At 51.6% G+C, this 21721-nt stretch overlaps 12 protein-coding genes across 12 annotated transcripts; 6 read left to right on the forward strand and 6 right to left on the reverse strand.

Annotated features, from left to right (window-relative positions):
• Positions 1-99: 99 nt before the first annotated feature.
• On the reverse strand, positions 100-1347 carry N7468_007315 (uncharacterized protein; the record flags this gene model as incomplete). Its single annotated transcript, XM_058476611.1, has 2 exons — positions 100-972; positions 1267-1347. The coding sequence occupies 2 exons, from the start codon at positions 1345-1347 to the stop codon at positions 100-102; spliced, it is 954 nt and encodes a 317-aa protein (XP_058329501.1).
• Positions 1348-2136: 789 nt separating this feature from the next.
• N7468_007316 (uncharacterized protein) lies at positions 2137-2490 on the reverse strand (the record flags this gene model as incomplete). Its single annotated transcript, XM_058476612.1, has 1 exon — positions 2137-2490. The coding sequence occupies one exon, from the start codon at positions 2488-2490 to the stop codon at positions 2137-2139; it is 354 nt and encodes a 117-aa protein (XP_058329502.1).
• Positions 2491-2733: 243 nt separating this feature from the next.
• Positions 2734-3569, reverse strand: N7468_007317 (uncharacterized protein; the record flags this gene model as incomplete). The annotated part of the gene is made up of 2 exons (XM_058476613.1): positions 2734-3032; positions 3137-3569. The coding sequence occupies 2 exons, from the start codon at positions 3567-3569 to the stop codon at positions 2734-2736; spliced, it is 732 nt and encodes a 243-aa protein (XP_058329503.1).
• A 64-nt stretch (positions 3570-3633) lies between these two features.
• Positions 3634-4894, reverse strand: N7468_007318 (uncharacterized protein; the record flags this gene model as incomplete). The annotated part of the gene is made up of 2 exons (XM_058476614.1): positions 3634-4368; positions 4442-4894. The coding sequence occupies 2 exons, from the start codon at positions 4892-4894 to the stop codon at positions 3634-3636; spliced, it is 1188 nt and encodes a 395-aa protein (XP_058329504.1).
• A 1059-nt stretch (positions 4895-5953) lies between these two features.
• faeB-2 (putative feruloyl esterase) lies at positions 5954-7595 on the forward strand (the record flags this gene model as incomplete). The annotated part of the gene is made up of 2 exons (XM_058476615.1): positions 5954-6299; positions 6355-7595. The coding sequence occupies 2 exons, from the start codon at positions 5954-5956 to the stop codon at positions 7593-7595; spliced, it is 1587 nt and encodes a 528-aa protein (XP_058329505.1).
• A 748-nt stretch (positions 7596-8343) lies between these two features.
• On the forward strand, positions 8344-9245 carry N7468_007320 (uncharacterized protein; the record flags this gene model as incomplete). The annotated part of the gene is made up of 2 exons (XM_058476616.1): positions 8344-8602; positions 8626-9245. 2 exons carry the CDS (start codon positions 8344-8346, stop codon positions 9243-9245), a joined length of 879 nt encoding a protein of 292 aa, XP_058329506.1.
• A 694-nt stretch (positions 9246-9939) lies between these two features.
• N7468_007321 (uncharacterized protein) lies at positions 9940-11214 on the forward strand (the record flags this gene model as incomplete). The annotated part of the gene is made up of 2 exons (XM_058476617.1): positions 9940-10488; positions 10561-11214. The coding sequence occupies 2 exons, from the start codon at positions 9940-9942 to the stop codon at positions 11212-11214; spliced, it is 1203 nt and encodes a 400-aa protein (XP_058329507.1).
• A 1403-nt stretch (positions 11215-12617) lies between these two features.
• On the reverse strand, positions 12618-13466 carry N7468_007322 (uncharacterized protein; the record flags this gene model as incomplete). The annotated part of the gene is made up of 1 exon (XM_058476618.1): positions 12618-13466. The coding sequence occupies one exon, from the start codon at positions 13464-13466 to the stop codon at positions 12618-12620; it is 849 nt and encodes a 282-aa protein (XP_058329508.1).
• Positions 13467-16593: 3127 nt separating this feature from the next.
• N7468_007323 (putative MFS monocarboxylate transporter) lies at positions 16594-18033 on the forward strand (the record flags this gene model as incomplete). The annotated part of the gene is made up of 3 exons (XM_058476619.1): positions 16594-16769; positions 16828-17065; positions 17137-18033. The coding sequence occupies 3 exons, from the start codon at positions 16594-16596 to the stop codon at positions 18031-18033; spliced, it is 1311 nt and encodes a 436-aa protein (XP_058329509.1).
• A 218-nt stretch (positions 18034-18251) lies between these two features.
• N7468_007324 (uncharacterized protein) lies at positions 18252-19047 on the reverse strand (the record flags this gene model as incomplete). The annotated part of the gene is made up of 3 exons (XM_058476620.1): positions 18252-18414; positions 18466-18748; positions 18804-19047. Coding segments are annotated over 3 exons (690 nt in total), but the record flags the coding sequence as incomplete, so codon positions are not given.
• Positions 19048-19694: 647 nt separating this feature from the next.
• On the forward strand, positions 19695-20360 carry N7468_007325 (glutathione S-transferase family protein; the record flags this gene model as incomplete). The annotated part of the gene is made up of 1 exon (XM_058476621.1): positions 19695-20360. The coding sequence occupies one exon, from the start codon at positions 19695-19697 to the stop codon at positions 20358-20360; it is 666 nt and encodes a 221-aa protein (XP_058329511.1).
• Positions 20361-21315: 955 nt separating this feature from the next.
• N7468_007326 (uncharacterized protein) lies at positions 21316-21635 on the forward strand (the record flags this gene model as incomplete). The annotated part of the gene is made up of 2 exons (XM_058476622.1): positions 21316-21525; positions 21603-21635. 2 exons carry the CDS (start codon positions 21316-21318, stop codon positions 21633-21635), a joined length of 243 nt encoding a protein of 80 aa, XP_058329512.1.
• Positions 21636-21721: the final 86 nt, after the last annotated feature.

Genomic DNA, 21721 nt, shown 5'->3' on the forward strand with positions numbered 1-21721 from the left:
GTAGGCTTGGACGATCTATTTTTTAAACTTTTTGGACAGGAGTATGATAGAGGATGTGAGCGTGAGGTCTCTGTCTGTGTCTATAGGATACACAATAGCTTAGACTGTCGTTGTGAATGCTATCATTTTGTTGTCGGGGATTGAGGTGAGCTTGTTGTCTAGTTTATCTGGTGGTCTAGGATTGTACCATAGTGAGTTGAGATCGCCCTTGTTAGTGCGTGGCTTTGTAGGTTTGGAGCTTGGTAGTCTCGAAAGTGTGTCTACAATCTTGTTCCCTATGCCTGGGTGGTGGTGTATTAGGACACGAAATTGTTGGATAAATTGCGATGTCCTGATAAGGTGAAGGTTCAAATTATCCGAGTTTGCTGACTTTAGGCTGGAGCTTGTTGTGATAGTGACTGTGCCACTATGGTCTGTGTAGATGACTGGCGGGAGGTCTGCTGGAGCGGCTTCGAATAGATGGCGGGCCTTGTGCAGGGTCCATACCAGATATGAGACTTCTAGTTCGGTTGGCCAGTAATTCTTCTTGGTGGTGGATAGTAGGCGGCTTAGGAACATAATCAGCTGTACCGCTGTGAATGGTGGGGGCTTTGTAAGGTCCTTGTGATCATATTCTGCCTTTATGTAGAATAGCACTACCCTGTATCCCTGTTCCTTGGAGGTATTAAGATCGGCGTATAGGCGTCGATGTGGATTGTGGTGTGCCAGCCAGGGTGCCTTGGTGAATTCAGCTTGGAGGGTTGCAAAAGCTTCCAGCTTCTCTTTTGATGGCTCGTCCAGTATAGTGTGTATAGAGAGGTTACGGCGTGCGGTGCCTTTAGACGGTGCGTCCTTGAGAAGGAGTGTTTTGCGCTTTTGTAGTGGCTCGGCCTTGCTTGTGTATTTTGCGATATAATGTCGGTAAGTGCCTGTGAGGCCGAGGTAGGTTTCTAGTTGCTTCAATATTCGGGGGAATTGTAGGCTTGTGATGGCCTAGAGCTTGTCTGCTTTAGTGGTTATCCCCAGTGAGTCCACTTGTTGTCCAAGCAAGGTAATGAAAGGGAATCTAATAAATGCCTTCTTGGGTTCTAAATAGATATTGAACTCTTGTAGCCTATAGAGCAACAAGTGCAGGTGCTCTATGTGGGCTTGGATAGTATTAGATGCCGTAACTATATCGTCGATATAAACATAACACCATGTATAGAACTCTCGCAGGATATTATCTATAACTCGCTGGATATAGGCAACGGAGTTATAAAAGCCCATTATCGCGACTTAGAATACCTCTTGGCCTCGGTGGGTAATTATTGCCATCTGTCTCACATTGTCGGGGTAAATTGGCCACTGGTAGAAGCACTTTGCCATGTCGAAGACGGATATATACTATTTACCCTGGGTGATGGCGATAATATCGGCTTAGGTCGGTAAGAGATAGATGTCTTTGACAACGAGCCTGTTCTATGCCCAGAGGTCTACCATGACACGGCCGATATGTTGATGGCTGCTCTTGTTGTCTGTCTTCTACTTCCACATGATAAATACTAGGTATCCGCTTGGTGTATATGACTTAGCACATTTAAGCTTACCGTCAGCCTGGAGCGAGTCAAAGAGCTTGTCGATTTCGGTGCGGTCTGCTGTGCTACATTTGTAAATTTGTGGCTTCGGCATCTTGTCTTCCCATCCTGGGATTATTGGAATATGTATCCATTGCTCCATCGGAATGTCTGCCAGCTAAGGATGTCCCCAAATATTGTATGTTTTAATCACTATTTGGAGCTTTTAGACTACTTGTGGCTTGCCATAGATGGTTATGCTGTTTGGGAGCACAGTTTGTAGGTTATGTATATAGGTTGAGATATTCACTCTTTGTTCGGCTTGTAAGGGTCGAGTTGCCATTAGAGCGAATTCGGGCGAGATTTGGTATGTTATTGCAAAGTCTGCTTCTTGTAGCGTTCCGATACAGCTCCGACGGGAGATGACTTGTCGAGTATCTGTTTTATTCGTAAAAGGGATGTATATGAAGTTGGCGTCAATGATAGATGCTTGCACATAGCACTGTGTAGCGGATGGGTTGAAGATGTAGTCCCTATTGTTGGGGAGTTTGGTTTTAATGCAGATTGGGACGTTTACTGTGGAGTATGGAGGGATGATAACCTAGACAGCCGCATAGACTGGCCTTGTTGCGACATGATTTAGCTTAGCTTGCAGGCCTATAGGGAAAACTGTGTCCTGGCAGGAGGTGATTGTAGCTTGTCTCTGTTCGAAATCCAATTTGAAGCCTTCGGCGCCCATGACATTGATTCCAAGCAAGAGTTTTGTGTGTAGTCCGTCGACAAGGTAGGCTTCTGCGTGGACTTCGGCTGTGGCTTTAGGCCTGTAGAATTGGAGGGTTAGCTTAACATATGTATCCGAAATATGCTGTGATCTGATGCCGCTGATGGGGATAGGCTTGATCTTGTGGATAGGGACGTTGAGATCCTTGGCTAGCGCTGAGTCGATGAGGGTCATGACGCAGCCAGAGTCTAGGTAGTATATCACTACATTGTCCCGGGTATTTAGTCTTATTGCGGCGGTTGCGTAATGCCATAAGCGGTAGGTATAACCAGGTTCCTGGTATGTTATTTTGTTGGACTTGATAACCGGGAGGTTAGTAGTCATATATGCTGTGGCTTCGAACGGTAGGTCGGCTGCTGCCTGTGGCTTGTATGTAGATAGGTGGACATGTAAAGCCGTGTTAGACGTGTATCCCTGTTAATAGTGGCGGCAAGTTACTGAGAATTCAGGTGTGCAGTTCTGCGCTGTAGGCTCGAAGCTCTGGTCTTTATAGGCAGCATCATCCTGTTGAGCCATGTAGGCTTCCTGGTCGTTTTCCGGCTTGTCGCCATAGATGGCCTCGTCGTAGCAGTCGATATCTTGATCGTCGGTATGGTATTCTTCTCCGGCTTCCTTCTCGGCTTGGGCGTCCTGTGTGTCCGCGATGTAGGTGTGCGGTTTGTTGCTATCCCATGGCTTCCTATCTTGTTGCCAATTGGTCTGGTCATTTTGCCGACCTTGTGGGCGATCCGGCTGCTGGTGCTGGTTCTGGTTCTATGGTTGGCGTGGTTGTTGTGCGGTGGCTTGCTGTGGGTCTTGGTTATAGCGCGACTGGTTATACTGCTAGACTTGGTTCTGGTAACTATATTGTCGGGGGCACGCTGGCCCTGGTAGCCATATGTTGGACGTTGGTAGGGCTGGTCGGTCTTTTGTCTAGGATTCCACTGTGGGTTGGTAGGTCGCCGCTGGTTTATGTCAGTCCTGTATCGCAAGTCCTGGGGATTAGAGGCCGCCGGCGGTTGACTGGAACGTCGTTGCTGGTGTTGGGGGTCCGACATACGCTGTCGATATTGACGGTAGATCTTGGCACGGTCTTCTACTGTGTCCTTCCAGTCTAGGTAAGTCATCTCGAGACCTTGGATAAAGGTTGCCATAGACGTTGTCTCTGTTGGGAGAGGTATGTTGTGGCGGAGATCTCCTTCGATACCTTGGCGGATATGGATCATTTGGTCGTACAGGGAGCTGTGTCCCAGGCCTCTGGCTGGATGTAGCATCCGCTGAACGTATACCCGGATTGGCGTGCTGTTGCGGATATCGCGCTTGGTGTATGTCAATGTATTAAACTGGTAGAGAAGGTCTGAACGTGGGGGGCCGGAACTTAGCCTCGAGAGTTTGGAACCATCCTACGGGAGAGTCCACGGGGTTGGAGTGTAGAGCGGTACGTTCAAGCTCAGAGAGTTGAGATGAGTACCATCCTAGCGCTGAGCCGCGTAGACAGCTTGCTAGGTTGGCTCGTACGATCTCTTCGGACTTGGTAGGGATGAGGTCCTTTATCCGGTCGATGAAGACAAAGACATCTTTGTAGTTAGTCACGTTGGAGATTGTAATTATCCCTTTGCCACTAGGGTCTCTAGCTTCTGGGTTAAACAGCCCGATGTCACTGGGCTTCCAAGAAGTGTCTAGCGAGGCGAGCACAGGTTGGCCTTCTGGGCCTTGGATGCCGGCTGAGCCTTGTGGACCCGGGGGGCCGGGCGGGCCTATGTCACCAGGGGGTCCTATTGGGCCTTGGCGGCCTTGTTGGGGCTGTGGCTCGTGCGTACACTCCTCGCGGAGGATTTGCCGGAAGATATGCATCGCAGTGCCGACAGTGAGTGGCGTGTCCGCGGTTAGTGGGGTGTTTGGAGCCTGGGAGTGGTCATTCGCTGTTGCTGTGGCTTGGAAGCCGGTTGGGAGGCTTGGATTTGACATTCCCAGTATCTCGCGCTGTAGGGCGGGGGTTGTGCTTGGTGTGTTTCCGGTACTTGGCGGTAGGGCAAGATGGTAGTCAATATATGCCTGGGAGCGCTCAGGCTCCTAGCTTGTAGTGTCTGTAGCTTGAGGGGGGTGTAGTGAACAGGGAGGTCGGTCGGTGAGTACGGTCAATCACTAGCCGTGGTCGACGCGGAGTGGTGTCTGGGCTGGGGCTTGTCTGAGGCTCACGGTAGCCCGAGAAAGAGTCACTCGTTGCTGGGCCTGGCTTTGGGTCTGGTAGGGATGTCATGCGTGACCGGGGTTTGGTTCTGGCACGCTTCCCTAGGGGATTTTCTGGCTCAGACCCAGAAGCTGGCGAGAGCTGTGAAGTCTCCACTAGCTTGTCGGTAATTGTAAGGAATTCTTTGACAGTACTAGACAGGCTAGAACGATCAACACCCCAGCTTGGTGGGAATGGGTCGTTGGTAGCGGGTGGGGCGGGGTAAGAAGTGACCAGGTGGCCAATTCGTGCTTGCGTACGTAGGTCGAACTTGCGTGACCAGATGTGCGCTCCTTCCGTGTAGGCTTGGAACTGGTGTGCAAGCTCGATCACTCGACGAAGCTGACGATCGTCGATGGTAGTGGTCATCAATTTGCCTTGTTCTTTTTGATAGTCAGGGTATCCTGTGATTCGGATCGACAGGGGCCTGTGCTAGCTGATTGGGTATGTGGGCGTATAGAGTGGGGATAGAAGGTGGGGTGAGTGACGCGACGTGTCTCTCAGATCAGCTCGTGGCTCCCGAAAACTCGAGGAGTTGAGCTTGTTGTCGAAAATTTTGGAAAAAACAGAAAAACAGAGGAATTTTTGGCTCCAGAGATCCCTTGGAGCTTACGAACCGGGCAATGCTACCAATTTGTGGCCGTAGCTAGAGCGATGAATGATGGTTTATTCGTATTGTGCTAAGAAGCTATCTAGAGGGGGCTTGCCACGTGACCTGCCGGCTTGGCAGGGTGACATCAGGCTAGCGATGCATCGCCTTCAGAGCAGTTGATGCAAGTGAATTAGCACATCACTATCTAACCTAGGTGCTACCACCCAATACAATCCAGCTGATAATTCCTTTTCTGACGATGATCTCCTCCGCCACTTCAGTAACCTTCCTCTCGTTCACGCGAGGAAATTTCGGCATTAGAAGCCTGTCATAACCCATCTCTGCCGCAAACCGTCAACCTAGGTGATGACTAGTAAAGGGGCTCGGCATGTCACAGGTTCCTAGGCTCGCAGGAGTCTGCAACTTGATGGAAGAACTGCCGATTTTCCTAGCCAGCCCCATGGACCCGCATGTGTGGAGACCCCGGACTCCGCATTTACCAGTCCCGTTGGGGATTCTCAAACTAGCCATTTCCTGATCGTCATCCTTCCCCCCCTTTTCCAGAAATATGGCCGTGAGGAATCCCCCGACATATTTCCGGTTGAACTTCGGAGTCGAGGGCCACTTTTCCCTACGGGATATCCTTGGCATGTACTTGCCGATCCTCGGGGCTTTCATCTCCCATGCCCAATCATGTTTATTGGACCATAGAGCAATGACGACGATATATATATGCTGAAACCAACCCCCGAATCGAGCCCGGTTGACTCAGGCTTCCTGGAGTCAATCAACTATATTTCAGAGCATCGCTCTCACGGGTCTAGAGAAACTTCAAGATGGGCTTTCACTTTGCGATACCAATTCTGGCTCTCAGCTCAGCAGTTGCCGCGAGCCAAGATGCCTTCCAGAGCAAATGTGTCCAGTTCGGAAATCAGATCAACCTTCCGCACGTCAGTGTAAATTTTGCAGAATACGTCCCCGGCGGAACAAACCTCAGCTTGTCAGACAATGCTCCCAGCTGTAACGCTCAGAACGGCGCGTACCAGAATGTGACAGCTGATCTTTGCCGTATAACAATGGCTGTCGAAACGTCCAATAGCAGCCAAATAACTTTGGAGGCCTGGTTTCCACGAGAATATAATGGCCGTTTCCTGAGCACAGGGAATGGTGGTCTTTCAGGCTGTCAGTGTTCCATACCACATCGCCAATTGCTGGTCAGGAGCTAACTCTTCGACAGGCATTCAATACTACGACCTTGATTATGCCTCTCAGTTTGGCTTCGCAACGGTCGGTGCCAACAATGGCCACAACGGAACATCCGGCAAACCCTTTTACCACCACCCAGAGGTGCTCAAAGACTTTGCTTATCGCTCTCTCCACACGGGAGTCGTGGTCGGCAAGGAACTCACAAAGCAATTTTATGATGAGGGCTTCAATAAGAGCTACTACCTGGGCTGCTCAACTGGTGGCCGACAAGGGTGGAAATCGATCCAGCGATACCCGAGCGACTTCGATGGCGTCGTGGCAGGCGCCCCTGCCATTAACTTCAGCAATCTTATTTCGTGGAGTGCCAGGTTCTATTCGATCCTTGGGTCTAACACCTCGGACACTTACCTTACTCCGGATGAATGGTCCCTTGTACACGACGAAATCTTGAGGCAGTGCGACACGCTTGACGGTGCGAAAGATGGCATCATTGAAGACCCCGATCTGTGTCGACCCATCCTGCAGACTTTGATTTGCGCCGCCGACGCGAAACAGACAAGCAGTTGTCTATCGAGCGCCCAGGTCCATGCAGCCGAGCAAGCCTTTTCCCCGTTGTACGGCACGAATGGCGATCTCCTATATCCTCGCATGCAGCCTGGCTCGGAGATTTTAGCCTCATGGATTATGTATAATGGGGAGCCTTTCCCATTCAGCCTGGACTGGTTCCGCTATGTGGTCTACGACGATCCATCCTGGAGCGGGAACTTCACCGTTAAAGACGCGGCTGCTGCTCTTGCCCAGAACCCATACAACATCCAGACTTGGGAGGGTGACATTCGCCCTTTCCAAAAGACAGGCGGTAAGATCTTGCATTACCACGGCATGCAAGATGAATTAATTAGCTCGGAGGACTCCAAGCTATATTACTCCCACGTAGCAGAGGCCATGGGTCAGTCGCCTTCGGAGCTCGACGATTTCTATCGCTTCTTCCCTATCAGCGGCATGTCTCACTGTGCTAATGGCGACGGAGCTTCCGCTATTGGCCAAGGCACACAAACCTACGCTAGCAGTGATCCGGAGAGCAACGTTCTTATGGCGATGGTCAAGTGGGTCGAAGAAGGGGTGGCTCCTGAAACAGTCCGCGGTGCCAAGCTATCTGCTGGACCCGGCAGCCAGGCTGAGTACTGGCGCAAGCACTGTCGCTGGCCTCGTCGGAATTTCTTCAAAGGTCCCGGCAATTACACTGACGAGAGCGCTTGGCAATGCATTTAGGTGCGGTGGCTTACCATTCTCCTACTGAGTCATTTTGTATGAGAGCCACTTGAAGACATATATCATCTGACTTTACAAGCCTGCACTCGTGTGGAGAGGGTTCTCCAGTCCCTCGCTCTTAGGATGAGACATACTGCATCAGTGTAAATCATTGATCAGCAGAGCCCCACATCCCCGGTGGATCCAAGGCCACCCGTGTTCGACTTTCACTTCAGCCATCAGCCTCTTCAGAATCTGACCCATTAGTACCTATTGGTAGTCGCTAAGCCTGAGAGAATCGTCAATTCTCCAACTTCCTTAATCCTCGTATATCAAGCAAGCAATATTTTGGGGTTAAGGGCGTCCGCTCTCGGTGTCTTTACCGCTTATCTACAACACGCAACGTCAACTTGGAAGAAGCCCTTTCAGGTTGACACTTGGGACCCTGGGCCCTGTAATCTTGGAAGCAGCAAAGGTGCTTATCAAGCACCACTTCGGCCCCCGAAACGCCCCGGATCCGGCCTTTGGAAAAGCCGTGGCAGCGAAAGGCCCTCTTCGATGTTGGTCGACGCCGGTCGAGACCAGGTCCTACGCACACTAGTAATATGGAGCCCAGCATTAGGCTTTGGCTATTGACCACTTTTCAGTGGTGACCCATCTGCAAATCCCTGGAACAGCAACTATAAAATGATGCTACGCCCTGATGCCATGGTTCTCGACTACAAACCCGTTCACTTGAAAGAATATCGACCATACTCCTACTCCTACAATGTCTCCTCGCAATGTCATTATCTTCGGCGCAACTGGCGCAGTCGGCGCTATGACTGCCCTTACAGCGCATCAACAAGGTGCTAAAGTGTCTCTAGCAGTCCGAAACCTCGCGAAGCCCATCCCGACGCTCGAGGGTATTTCTGCTCAGAAGGTCCAAGCTGACCTCAGCAAGCCCGGCACCGTCAAGGCTGCTGTCCAGCAAACAGGGGCCACGGTCGCATACTTGTATGCAGTTTTCGAGACCCAGGACTACATGCGTAGCACCGTCCAAGCCCTAAAGGAGGGGGAATCGAGTCGGTGGTATTTCTGAGCAGCTGCAGTGTTGAGGGTGACCCCCGCGACGTACCGGAGTCAAACTTCATTGCCAACATACACGCCAAGATCGAGATCACCTTGGAGGAAATATTCGGAATCCATTCATTCGTTACCCTACGTCCAGGCTTTTTCACCAGTAACCTTCTGTGGTTCAAGACGGCCATTCTGAAGGGGGACGTCCCCGTTCCCCTCCCGGAGGCGGTCTTCGATTACATCGCGCCAGAGGATATCGGTCGCGTTTCTGGCTCCATTTTAGCCCATGGCTCCGACCAGCATATCGTTCGCCTTTTTGGCGCTGCTTTGAGGCCTATTCAAGAGGCCTTCCAGGTTGTTGGTCAGGCTCTAGGAATCAATGTCAAGACGACTAAGGTGGCGCTCGACCAAGCCGCTGAGAAGATGCTTGCCAGTGGGATCCCCGAGGATATTACCGGGATTACCATCCTGAATGCTACCGAGCATCCCTCCGGCGAGTTCCCCTACGGTGGGGTTTCGGAGGGAGTTCCTAATATTCGAAAGTTTACCCAACGGGAACCGGTGACATTGGAGCAGTGGGTCGAGGCGAACAAGGACAAGTTCGCTGCGTAGGCTGTTCATTCGCGGGCGCATATTTGAGTTGTCACTAGTGCTTTAACAAATGGGGGCCGTTGAATATATCATATTCCCAATGCATATACGGTATTGTGTTCCAATAACAAACGTGGATCCGATAGTAAATGTGGATCCGGTAATAAACGTGGATTGATTCGTCCGAGCCCTGATGTGGCAGTAGTTCACGATGCATCGCGTAGAAATTTGAAGCGATCCACGCTGAAGTTCGCTGAAGTTCGCGAGGAATATTTGACTAATTTCGTGTCCAACACCTTTTTTATGTAAGGCCACCTGTAAGAAGCTTCTGACAGCGTCGCGGAGTGGCCCGTCTAGGGATCAGCATGCAATATACGAAGCAAGGCATACAATCGCATGTAGCAGCCAGCAGTCTCCGGTAAGCGTCCGAACCCCCGCGGGCGCCCCCCAAGCCCTTAAATTCACCGCCCCAGCCATCTCCCACCGATTGGCCAACAACCCTGCCAATATCTACAAAGAACATCTCAAATCCTTCCTAGACCCCCATAAAGCCCCTCAAACGACCCACACCGGCCAAGTCTCCAAGTTCGAGCCCCCTCCTCCGCACGGATCGATCCTCTTGGCCCTCCAAGCTACCCCTCGACTAGCGACGAGCTCCGCGGAGTCGCGCTCCAACCTCTCCAGGAACCCCCCTCCCGCTTAAACTCCGGAAATAATGGACGACCCTAGCATGGACGAATTTGCCCAGACCCGCGGCGCGGACGACCTCTTCGACGACGAAATCATCCCTGTCACCGCCGAGGAGCAGGTCCAGACGCAGGTCGTCGATCCTGAGCCCGAGCCCGAACCCGAATCTGAGCCTGTTCAATCAGTGCGGGAAAGCCCGGCGCCGGAGAAACAGGCCTCACCACGGGGGGAGCCTTCACAGCGTGCGCGAGGCGACAAAGGCCGGGGCCGGGGCCGCGGGAAGGGTAAAGCTGGTGGGCGCGGTGGTGCTGGTGGAACTGGAGGTGGATTGTCGGAGTCAAGATGGGCAGATCCTCAGAAATCGGAGGGCGCTCCGCAGAGCAAAGGCTCTACCCCCGCGACAGGGTCCGAGATAGCAGCCGAGGAACAAGTCGCGATGCCAGAGAAGCGCGAGGAAGGGAAGCCAGCTGCATCAGAGGAGGAGGACAAGAGTGAGGTTTCAGGTGCGAATGGCGCTGAGGCAGCTCGCGTACCGGCCGTCCGAGGCGATCGAAGTGCCACAGGCGGGGTCCGGAAGGTTAGTTTTGCCAGGGCAATGCATCAGAATTGCGAAGTACGGATTTACTGACAGTGTTCTTTTTTTTTCTAGCCTAAACTTACCGAGGAGGAACTATCCAAGCGCATTGCTTCCGCCAAGGAAAATGCGGCCAAGAAGGCTGCTGCACATGCCCGCGCTGAAGCGGACCAGGCGTCTTTCCTTGAGCGTGAGCAGGCTGCCGCGCAGAAGAGACGAGAGGAATTAGCGAATCGCAAGGTCATGGACAACGAGCGAGAGAAAAACCGGCAACGCAAGTTGAAGGCTCAAACCGGTCGCGAGTGGGACTCAGAGAAACGGGAAGAGGATTACAATCCGCGCGGTGGTGGAAGCCAGTTCCGGCGAGGTATGCACGGTGGCGTCTCAGGATTTGCTCGACGAGACTTTGATGAGGGAAATCCGGAGGAGTCTGCAACACATTTGAGCCCCGGGCGAGGACGAGGACGGGGCGGTCGTGGTGGTCGTGGTCGAGGGCCTTCACGAGGGCCCCGTGGTGACCGCTCCCCTTCAAAGGGGCCCTCTGAAAAGGCCGATAGAAAGCCTGCAGTCAACAATGATGCCGAGTTCCCTTCACTGCCCCCCGGGAAGCCATTGGAGGAATCCGAAAAACCCACTGCGCCTAAAGTGGTACCACCCACGATGGAGAGCTTGGAATCCACATTTTCCCCAGTATCGGGCACTTGGGCAGACCAAGTGGGCGATGAGTAAGTGGTATCTGGGTGGCCCCCGAGCGAAGCATCCTTTGCGCTACTTGTCCTTTTTCTTTTATTTGGGATCATGGTTTCCCTTTTGTTTATTGCATTATCCGCGATGAAAGAACTTTGTTTCTTGCACTTTGAATTGATATCCCTGCCAGTATCGCACTTCATCCTGTTACGAAAAATGTCCACATAAATACAACTGATGATGATTTCCATACATATGGGACGAATGAACTACTCGCCACCTTCAGCTTTTGTTTTCTTCATCGCTAACTCGAAAGTAGAATGCCGGGTCACTTCGCCGTCAAAGTTCCCACTACTGGACATGCGCAAGCTTGCGGGTTAGATCAAGGCGCGGTTCCTGGTTAGGGCAACGCGTGGCAAGACAACCTTTGAAGAACCCCGAGGTTTTGCAGTGGTTAGGCCAGCCCTATTTTGGTCCCATCGATTATAATTGAATGCTCTGGGCAAGTTTGCAGACTTGTAGAGCGATCGATAACGAGGCTTTTGCTAACGCTTGAAGTACATTAGGGCAGGCTCGGGCCGGCAATCGCAGCAGGAAATCCATTTCCACCACTAATCGGAGTCATATCCAAACAGCAGAGGTACTAGAAACTGGGTCCATATCTAATGAGCATAGTGTTACGCGATCTGTTCTAGGAATGATGTAGTCATAAATTTCTGGAGCAGTTTGTTGCAGAACTCCAACCAAGCCGGCCAGATTTTACCCGCCATCACTCGGCTTTACTACAGCCTCTCCCACCAGCTTTTATCCCATCTTCAACTGTCTTAGAATTCCTTCGGAGTTTACTCATCAGGAGCTGACGATCTGCACTCCTCAGTCTTGAGTATCCTTTATATATGGTCTACGTGCCTTTCCGATTTATCAATTTATCTTTCGCAGAGCGAGAACCGATCTACGTATGAATATTGTTTTACCCCCTTTTCTGAACCGAGTGCATCATTCCCGAGGGTCCACTGGCTGTGCCTTATCAATTGACCAGTTTCCAAGAGTAGGGGCAAAGGACTATTCACTTTCGGCGCGCTGCGTGCAGCACAATATCTTATGTACTACTAATACTCAATTAAAATAGAAACTTGAAAGTTTAATGAGCGAATAGAAAAATGAATTCTATGTACCAGTCCAAGTGTATGTTCATTTTGATAACAATCATGAGAAAAAAAGAATAGTGAAAAAAAGGGTAAATGTTGAAGGTTCGTCATTGTTCCCATCAAAGTATATATCAAGGTATATATGACAAGAAGAAACGAAGAAACGCAGAGGCGAGGTTTAAAAAAAAAAAAGGATATTGAACTAGGATCCATCACGAAAACGCCCTTTGAAAAAGAAACCCACAGACGCAACGAGTACCTCCGTGAGCAGAGAAGAAAAACTCTCTGACAAGCCTTTTACAGCATGTTCTCACCGACCTCCAGAGCAGCCTGGGCGATCTGCTCCACGGTAGGAGCCAGGGTAAGGGTGAACAGAGAGTCCGCGGTACAACTGAGAGTGTCAACGTCGTCGGGGTGCTGGTAGGACTCCTTGCAGTTGGCGTTGCCGCCCTCGCAGGTGACAGTCTTGCAGCCAGCGTTGTTGGTGACGAGGAAACCGTGGGTGACGAACAGGGAGTCAAGGAGCATGTTGATGGAAGACATGTCCCACCAGAGAGTGGGGTCTTGGTAGGTGTACTCGAACTGCAGGACGGACTCGGCGTTGGAGGTGGAGGTGGAGAACTTGACGGAGACACCACCGCCGTCGGGGTTGACAAGCCACTCGTGCAGGGGCAGAGAGCCACCGGCGGGGATGGTCTGCATCTCACCTGGGACATTGTTGGTGACCCAGGCGTAGACGTCTTGGTCGAGCTGGTTGGCAACGATCAGACCGGTGCCAGTGGCGGCGGCGGCGGAGGAAGTGGAAGACGCCACGGAAGTAGTGCTGACCACAGAGGTAGTGGTGGGAATGAGGGTGGAGCTAGAGCTGCTGGAGGGAGCAGCGGGCATCTGCAGGTTCTCCTTCAGGGCCACGGAAGGAGAGCTAGTGGTAGCGCTGCTGGTGCTGGTGGTAGTTGGAGGAGGGGGCGGAATCGAGGTGGTAGATGGGGCCTCAGCGGTCATGGTGGCAGGGTCGACGGTGACCCATTCGGTGACCCAGACGAGCTCGCGCTTCTCGTGAGCGTGCTGGTGACGGTGACCGTGAGGCTGAGCAGCGACCATGGAGGCCAGAGCGGCGACAACGCCGACAGACTTGATGAACTGCATGGCGAATTTGTACTTTCGGGGGTGATTCGACAAGTGAAAGAGCCTGCTGTGTCCGGATCGGATGGTCTGCCTGTTCTACAGACGGAGAGTAACGACTGACGTTGAAAGGAGGCTCGGCCTCGACTTCAATTAAGGAGAGTGGGGGGTCAGAATGACCGTGTGCAAAGGATGGACAGCAGGTAGGGTGCAAAACAAGAGAGGAAGAAGGGTGAGATAGGGGGGGCTGGCAGCCTTTATGGCGAACAGTGGATCTCCCGGGGCCTCGAGCACTGTGTGAGAGGCTTGAAACGCTGAAAAGCGAGACAGCCGCTGATCCCAGGCCAATGAGCGGCCGTTCAGTGGGAAAAGCCCGTGAGCCTAGGCCAAACATATGCTTCGGTAATTTTGGGGCCCCATTGTATGTACTCCATCTGGTTCCTGGTGGTAATGACCGTACGGGCGTTAGCCCCTGGCAGTAGCTGGAGTTAGGGGACGAAAGCCCCAACGGGTTCTCGCGCTCCCGTTCGTCAGAGAGCACTGGAAGGCTGCTGGGACCTGCGGCAGGGACGCCAGGTACACCTATCGAAGGAGATCAGGAGCCCCACCGGGGCAGAGATTTAATTAGAGGGAAGTTGACGAAACGCGCCGTAAAATGAGCATCCTGACCAAACAGATGCGATGGAAAGGAGTCAATGTGGGGGGCGCTATGGGGGGAGACCCGCTGCCTCCGGACTTATCGGATCCCATTGCGCCCAATACGCATGGAAGTGTACAGTATTCAGGGGGAGCAGCCCTCGGCCCCCCCCAGGGCTTCAGAACTCAGTCTCCATTCCGTGTCCTGAGATATTCAGGATAGATGTAGGAGGAGAGGTTTCCGTTCTGGGGCCATGCGGAAATGGACAGGGGATCTGAGGTCCCAAGTATCAATTCTGCAAGGCGCGGGTACCTGAAAGCCCTGCGCCTTTCCATGGAACACGTATGCTTACTGTAATTTATGGTATATCAGGGGTAATTTCCACGGTACCGGCCCTGATCACCCATGGTGACGCACTCTGTTAAATGAGATTCATGCAGCAGAGAAATTTTCAATACCAGTTCATTAAACTCCCTAGACCCTGCTCGACCCATGATCGACCTTGATATCCCTTCTATATCAACATACCAGTGCCATATCTTGGTCCACATTCCTCGGACAATTACCATTTCTTCGCAGAATTTCCAGAACTCCCGAGCCTCCGGGATTCCGATGGGATGACACGCCCAAGACCGCCACCTAATCTCAATCTCTTTTGGTTTGCGCCTCAATGCCGCTTGGCAGTCGGCAAACAACTCCCCGCTCACCGCACAATACCCAGTGTCGCCTAAATAGTCCCCTGGCCACGTCATGGACACCTCTGCTGTGTACAGCTCTGAGCTGCCTACGTGGTTGGGCTTCTCTGTTGACTTAGGTGTTGATTCTTAGGTTACAATTTAATTACCTTATTACCAGGAGAACACACGATCGGGTTTACTGTGTCATTATCTAGGAGCCTTGTGGCCTTAAAATACGGGGGTAGATATCCCCCCCTGGTGCATGAAGAAGGGGTAGGTCTCCTTACGGCCTCTGTGCACGAAATATGCACAATACTGCAAGATACTGCAGATACTCCACATTATCTCCAATTTCTCCCTAACAAGTAACTCTGAGCTCAGGGAACCTCCTTTCTTTCTCGTGTACGCTCGGTACTCCGTACAGAGGACCAGCTATTGCGATCGACAACCTTGAGCCGGACGATCACTGGAGGAATACTACCGCATACAGGTTTTTCCCGTCCATAGGATAAAGAACAAGTTCTCTCATCCGAGAGAGATGGCAAAGGGAATGACCCCGCTCAGCCTTATTGGATTCCACTTAGGGGCTCTTCAATCCTTTGTGACTGAAGGGCGTGTCTAGGGGACTCGAACGCTGGATTGTGAAAGCGAGCGTGGAGCCCCAGGAACTCGGAGCTTCACTGGCACAGGACCGGATATTGATCTGCAGGGTCCGTCAAACGCTAGTTGCGATGGGGAATCGAGTAGTGTTCAAGGAAATAGTGCGCGAGGACGGCACATGTCCTATTCTAAGTACTTTACCATGAAAGATCATTGGCGCAATTCAGGTCCTTTCAAAAAGAAAAAAAAGGGTAAAAAAGAAGACATGGTCTGTGAACCATTGTGGCCGAACCCGGGCCTAAATAGGCCATACTCGGGGTAGGATGAGGCGCAATATTCTGATCAAGACCCATGGCACTTTGGCTTTTTGGGGCATGCTAGTAGTTTATCCAAATGGAGTAGTAGGCTGGATCAGGCTGGATCTTGATCAACCTGAAGACAGTGGGGAAGGTTCCGGAAGATATATATATATCCAGCGATTCTCTCCGTCCACAACTCGATATATCGTTGAAGCTCATGATCTTCTTAGTACCTTCCAACCTACCCAAGTACGCAGATGAGCAAAAAAAACCCAATGTTAGTCACATGAACCTGAGATAACCGTAATCGCATCCTCTAGAGTCACTGGCATATATCCCTTTCAATCACTTCAAGCGTTCCCTCCCTCTTTTGTCCTGTTCCCTGGTACTAGACTTCACTAAAGTCGACCTGTGGGAGATTCCAAGCAACACCGCAAAGACGCATCGTACCGTCATTCAACGAAGGGGAGTTATTCCGCTTGTCCATGGAAAGAGTACATATCGCCGAGAAAATGACATGAACCTCCGTCCACTCGGCAATCCCTAGAATGCGGCTCATTACCTACTTAAGCTACCCGGTATTGACATCATGCAGCTTCCAGGTCACAACGTCCCCCAGATTTAACGCCTTTCACTACCTGGGAACCGAATTCGGTCCTAACTATCACTTATGCTAGCACGAAGCCCTATAAATTCAGCTACAAATCGGGCGAGTGCTCATTTTCAACCCCCATGGTCGGTAGAGCTCGGCTATTCACTGCCGACGAGCGTGCCAATACCAGCACCTCATTTGACGACTCCATACCGTGACTAATGGAAACCAAACTCAACGCTTCTCCGCACTCGAACTGCATGAGCGTAATGTCTATAAATATAATGTGGTAGGGCGACACATAGATCTGTGACCCGATAAGTAGGATCGACGGGCTGATACCAGTATGAACGAGAAGACGGCCTATGAGAATCCGAGTCTCAGCCCTCATGCATTACCCACCCCCAACCAAATAACGCCGCGCGCTGGTCCAGAATATGTAGCCCCCAAGCTTCAGATCAATGGGGGTATAGACGCCTGGCTAACCGTAGCGGCCTTGTTCTGCGTCTTCGTCAACTCATGGTCCGTTTCCCCTTCCAAGGGTGCAAAGCCAAGCAACCCCAATCTCACAATTCCCCAGGGGCATTTTAACCACCTATGGGGCTTTTCAAGAATATTATCAGACAGTGCTCCTATCCAACCAATCCCCTTCGGCCATCTCATGGATAGGAAGCATCCAGGCGACCTTGATCCCAATGGTCGGTATCCTTTCAGGGCCGCTAGTAGACTCCGGTTATCTTCGCCCACTGATTGTATCAGGCAGCTTCCTCACTGTGTTCGGACTAATGATGACCAGCCTAGCAACTGAATACTATCAGGTATGCCCGCAACTCAATCTTCGTCAGCAAAGTGAAAAAAAGAAAAAAAGAGAACCAACCATGCACCTTAGATCCTCCTCGCCCAGGGCTTCTGCATCGGTCTCGGCGGCGGCATCTCATACATCCCAGCACTGGCGGTCGTCTCAACTCGCTTCACCACCAAGCGCCCAATCGCCATCGGCTGCGCCTCAATCGGCTCCAGCGTCGGCGCCGTGATCTTCCCCGTGATGTTCCGCCAGCTGCAGCCGAGGATAGGTTTCCCGTGGGCCGTCCGCTGCATCGGCTTCGTAAGCCTCTTCATGGCAGCCATCGCATGCACGATTCTCTGCCGCCGCCCCGGCTCGCGCTCCCGCGCAAGAAGCCTCGTCGACCGGTCCGCGTTTCGCTCGCCGGCTTTCATGCTGTTCTCTCTCTCGCTGACGTGCGTGATGCTCGCCTACTATGTGCCTATCTTCTATGTTGCGTCTTACGCCCGGACTGTCGTTCACACTACGGCCAATCTCTCGTTCTACATGGTCGCCATCGTCAACGGGTCATCTGTCGTTGGCCGTGTCGTTCCTTATCTGCTCGTGGCTTATGTCAAGCCCGTTGTGATCTTGTTTTTCTGTGTCGCTGCTTCTGCGGTAGCTATGTTTACCTGGATCGCGGCGAGAGATCCCCCGGGGTTCATTGCCTGGTCGTGCTACTGGGGTATTTTGAGCGGAGTGCTGGTAACGGCGCCGACGTCTATCGTGGCACACCCGGTGTTTTGTCCGGATTCAAATTTTATGGGCACGAGGCTGGGTATGATGTGGGGGATCTCGTCGGTGGGGGCGTTGGCAGGAACACCTATTGCGGGTGCGTTGGTGAATCTTGACGCGGCGCAGTTCTTGCGCGCTCAGGTCTTTGCTGGGTGTTTGATGATTGGGGCTATGGTGTTGCAGGGTTGGCCGCTTTGCAAGATCCTCCGGTATGATCGGGGTGGTTAGACCGTGGATATCTTTGATTGATCACGCTACGAAAGGAAGAACCAAAAAAAAAAAAAAGGTCATTAATGGAATCCTGCGGGAATTCGTAGAAAGTACCAGTTGCAGAAACGATGAGATATCAGTGACAGTTCCTTCTGGTTGAAGGGCATAGCAAAGCGTACTTTGACTTGGGTTATTGCCATACAATTTCATCAGCCAAGGCCCACCAAGCACTAAACATCTGGGAACTGCTTGTATCCTATTCCCTTGACAAAAGTCTGTTGCCACGGGCCTTGGGTCTTGTGCCCAGCAAGTCCGGCATAGAAATCGCCGTGGGCGTCTCCATCGACGGCAGAGTAGGCAGGGGTCCCATCGGCCTTCCTCTCATCAGCATAATAGAACCTGCCATTGATTAGTTGCCAGTATGCCGATGAAAAGAAATGAAAAGCTCACTTGAAGCCCTTGATAGAGTAGGCAGTAGCAGCGGCGCGGATAATGTAGGCTGTGGCCGTTTTACCTACACCGACATCAAAAAGGTTTGCTATGGGGGTATCGTTCAGGATATTCCCAGTGTAGATGAATGTCTTCGAGCTATTGCTAGGAAGTCTCGCAAAGCTCGAGGCCGCCTGCTGTGCCGCGACAAGCGCACTGGTCGTGTTGATACTGAAGTTACGAGTAAAGTCATCCAAGGAGACAGCCAGAGGATCATCTGGGCTATTGAAGATTGCAGCGGCAGCTTCAAGGGCGTTAGCCAAACCTAAGCAACGAGTACCTGGGAGATTACTACTCACCATTGTAGACCACCACGCTTGGCAGACCGAGCCTCTCCTCGACATTCGAAAAGACATCCTTCACCGAGTGGGGATCCGAAAGATCAGCTGCAATGTGGAGTTGGTCCGTCTGGCTGTCTTCTTTCTTTTGGCTTCTGGATGCGAGGGCAACCTTGTAGCCCTTTGCGGAGAAGGCCTTTGCCACATGTTGTCCGATTCTGGGGCCGGAGCCAAGGATGAGAATAACTGGAGAGGTGGTAGCCATACTGAAGTGTACGAATTGGGGAACGACCCTCGAGGGGAAACTCCCAGGCCCTATTATAGTGCTCAAAATGAAATGGTCATATTGAATACATGAGTTATCGATCCGCATATTCCCGACCTCAATCATATCAGTACGGCGAAATGAATACGAGTCGCTTGAAACTGTTATCGCAGCGAGAAAATCAAACTAAGATCCCCATTTTACAGAATGAACATAGATCTGCCCAATGAAATCCTCCCATCGCATTATTCATCCTCCGCCAAATGTTGCCTTTTGTTTGCATTCTGCAGTTTGTACCGTTTGCACACTGCAAGAGGCCCAATAAGCGTCAATCATCTGGGTCGGATGCCTACTGTCTGCGGTCGTTGATCACTAAAGCGCAAGCATCCTTGATTACAATTCCAAAAGACAGGCAACCAACTATCCAGATTACCAACTGCAGTCGGTAGGCGCTGCTTCTCGGACCCCGAGCTGAATAATTTGGTCCGGTGGATCGTGACGGGAGGTTACGAACTATTCAACTTCAGTATCCTCCAAACATCGTAGACAATATACCGGTACATTTAAAACAAACCAGCCCCAGCCCTCGTAATGTCTACATCTACTATTTTGTTCGTTAGAGTCAGTCAGTTGCCCAATTACTCATTATGTCTCTTCAACCCATTAAGGTCTGGGGCCATGCCGGCACCCCCAACCCCTTGAAGGTGGTCATGATCCTCGAAGAACTCAAACTTCCCTACGAGCACACATTCCTCGATCTGAAAGAACTAAAGAATGAGCCCTACACCTCCATCAACCCCAACGGCCGTGTACCCGCCATCGAGGACCCCAACACGGGTATCTCCATCTGGGAATCCGGCGCCATTATCGAGTACCTGCTTGAGACATACGACAAGGAGAACACCATCAGCTTCCCTGCTGGCTCGAAGGAGCACTTCCAGTCCAGACAGTGGCTGCACTACCAGATGTCTGGCCAGGGCCCGTACTTCGGCCAGGCGGCCTGGTTCACGATCTATCATTCGGAGAAGGTGCCCAGCGCCGTTGACCGTTACTTCAACGAGATCCGTCGGGTTACAGGCGTGCTCGATAAGATTCTGGAAGGAAAGGAATACCTTGTAGGTGAGAAGTATAGCTACGCTGATGCTGTTTTCGTCCCTTGGTACGATGTGGTTGCGTTCCTTTGGTCGGCGGAGATCGGTGTCGAGAAGAACTTTCCTCATGTCGATGCGTGGTTGAGGCGGATCCAGGCTCGCCCGGCTATTTCGAGGGCGCTGGATGATAAGGCCAAGGCGCGAGCTGCAGAAGGGAAGTAGGGAGTTGCGAGAAAGGAGGCAGGTCGATCAGTCGATGATTCCGGTCATGGATTGTTAATGAAGCGAAATGGATCTCTTCTACATGAGGGGAGTAAATCTTAACGAAGTATTCAGTTTTGTTCAAAGCCACTTCCTCCACGATAATTGGCGTAAGAGAGTGCTAACTCACAATCTCGACTAACAAGGACGTAAAAGGAAAGGAAGATTGACTGATTTGGTGCTACGGATTTACGGCGGGGTTCATTACGGCATGAAACCCATACCAGGATAACAATGATATTCGGTGGAATTAGAATCGCTAGGGATATCTTTTTTTTTCTCGTTAAAATCACATTTGATCATCTTCTTTTGCGGTTGCTTTTCTACTCCAAAATAGACGAACCAGGAATTGGTTCGGTAACTGTTGCCGCTGAACGAACGTAGAGAAACATTAAACCCCCCCGCCCCCCAGCACAAGCCCTCTTACCAACGGTCTTCAAACTGACTAAAAGTGTAATACGTCAAATCGAAAGCGAGGAACTTGAAAGTACCAACCCAATCGTAGCTTTACTTTTCAGCCACCCAATGAGGGGCCGCACCAAGACCTCATTATGACTTCATTCGTGGGTGCCAACTTGAAATGTTTCAGCGACACCGTTCCATTGGCAGTCAGGGTCAGTATATAAGCCGAGAACAACCCATCTGTGCAGGAACTTGATCTCACTTAGTATTTTCAGTTGCAAAATGTCCGATTCAACCAAAAGCCATTCCAAAGCCATTTCGGGCGGTGCCAGCGCCGAACGTACCCCCGCGAATGCCAGCGCGGGGACGGCGAAGACCAGTCGGGTGGACAAAATGAGAATAGCAAAGCTCCCCTAGGCCTTGGCCATGTCCCTGTAAGTCTCAGGAGCCCCCACTTGTGGTTTGAACAGAGGAACTTACCTCCGGTGTCAAGGCTCCCAACCCCCGATCAACGATGGGCGAGGTCCTTGGTCTACAACAGCAGAAGACCAGCGCCGAACAAAAGTATATGGAGCGAGCGGATGAGGCAGCTGGAAACGCCAAGCCGGTGAATGCTCATGGGGAACCGACTTGCGCGGCTGAGGATCACACTTTCATGGAGCATAAACCTGGTGGCTCAGGGACATTGCCCGGATGGGAGACTATGAAGAATGTGCTTGGGGGGGTAGGTCCTTTCTTTTCTTTTCTTTTTCTTTTGTTTTCGCGCGGTCTACAAGTTCAGCGACTAATGGGATCCATCAGCACAAGTGGCGAGGCCAGTTAGGAAGCGGCTAGGCATTTGACTTTTTCTTTCTAAATTGATAGTTCATATTGCAAGACTGGCGGCTGGGGAATCTTTACTCTTTTACGATAGCATCGGG

Source organism: Penicillium chermesinum (genome assembly GCF_028974085.1).
Source record: "Penicillium chermesinum strain IBT 19713 chromosome Unknown utg000005l:1.0-4115287.0:1.0-4118363.0, whole genome shotgun sequence".
In the NCBI taxonomy this organism is placed as follows: domain Eukaryota; kingdom Fungi; phylum Ascomycota; class Eurotiomycetes; order Eurotiales; family Aspergillaceae; genus Penicillium; species Penicillium chermesinum.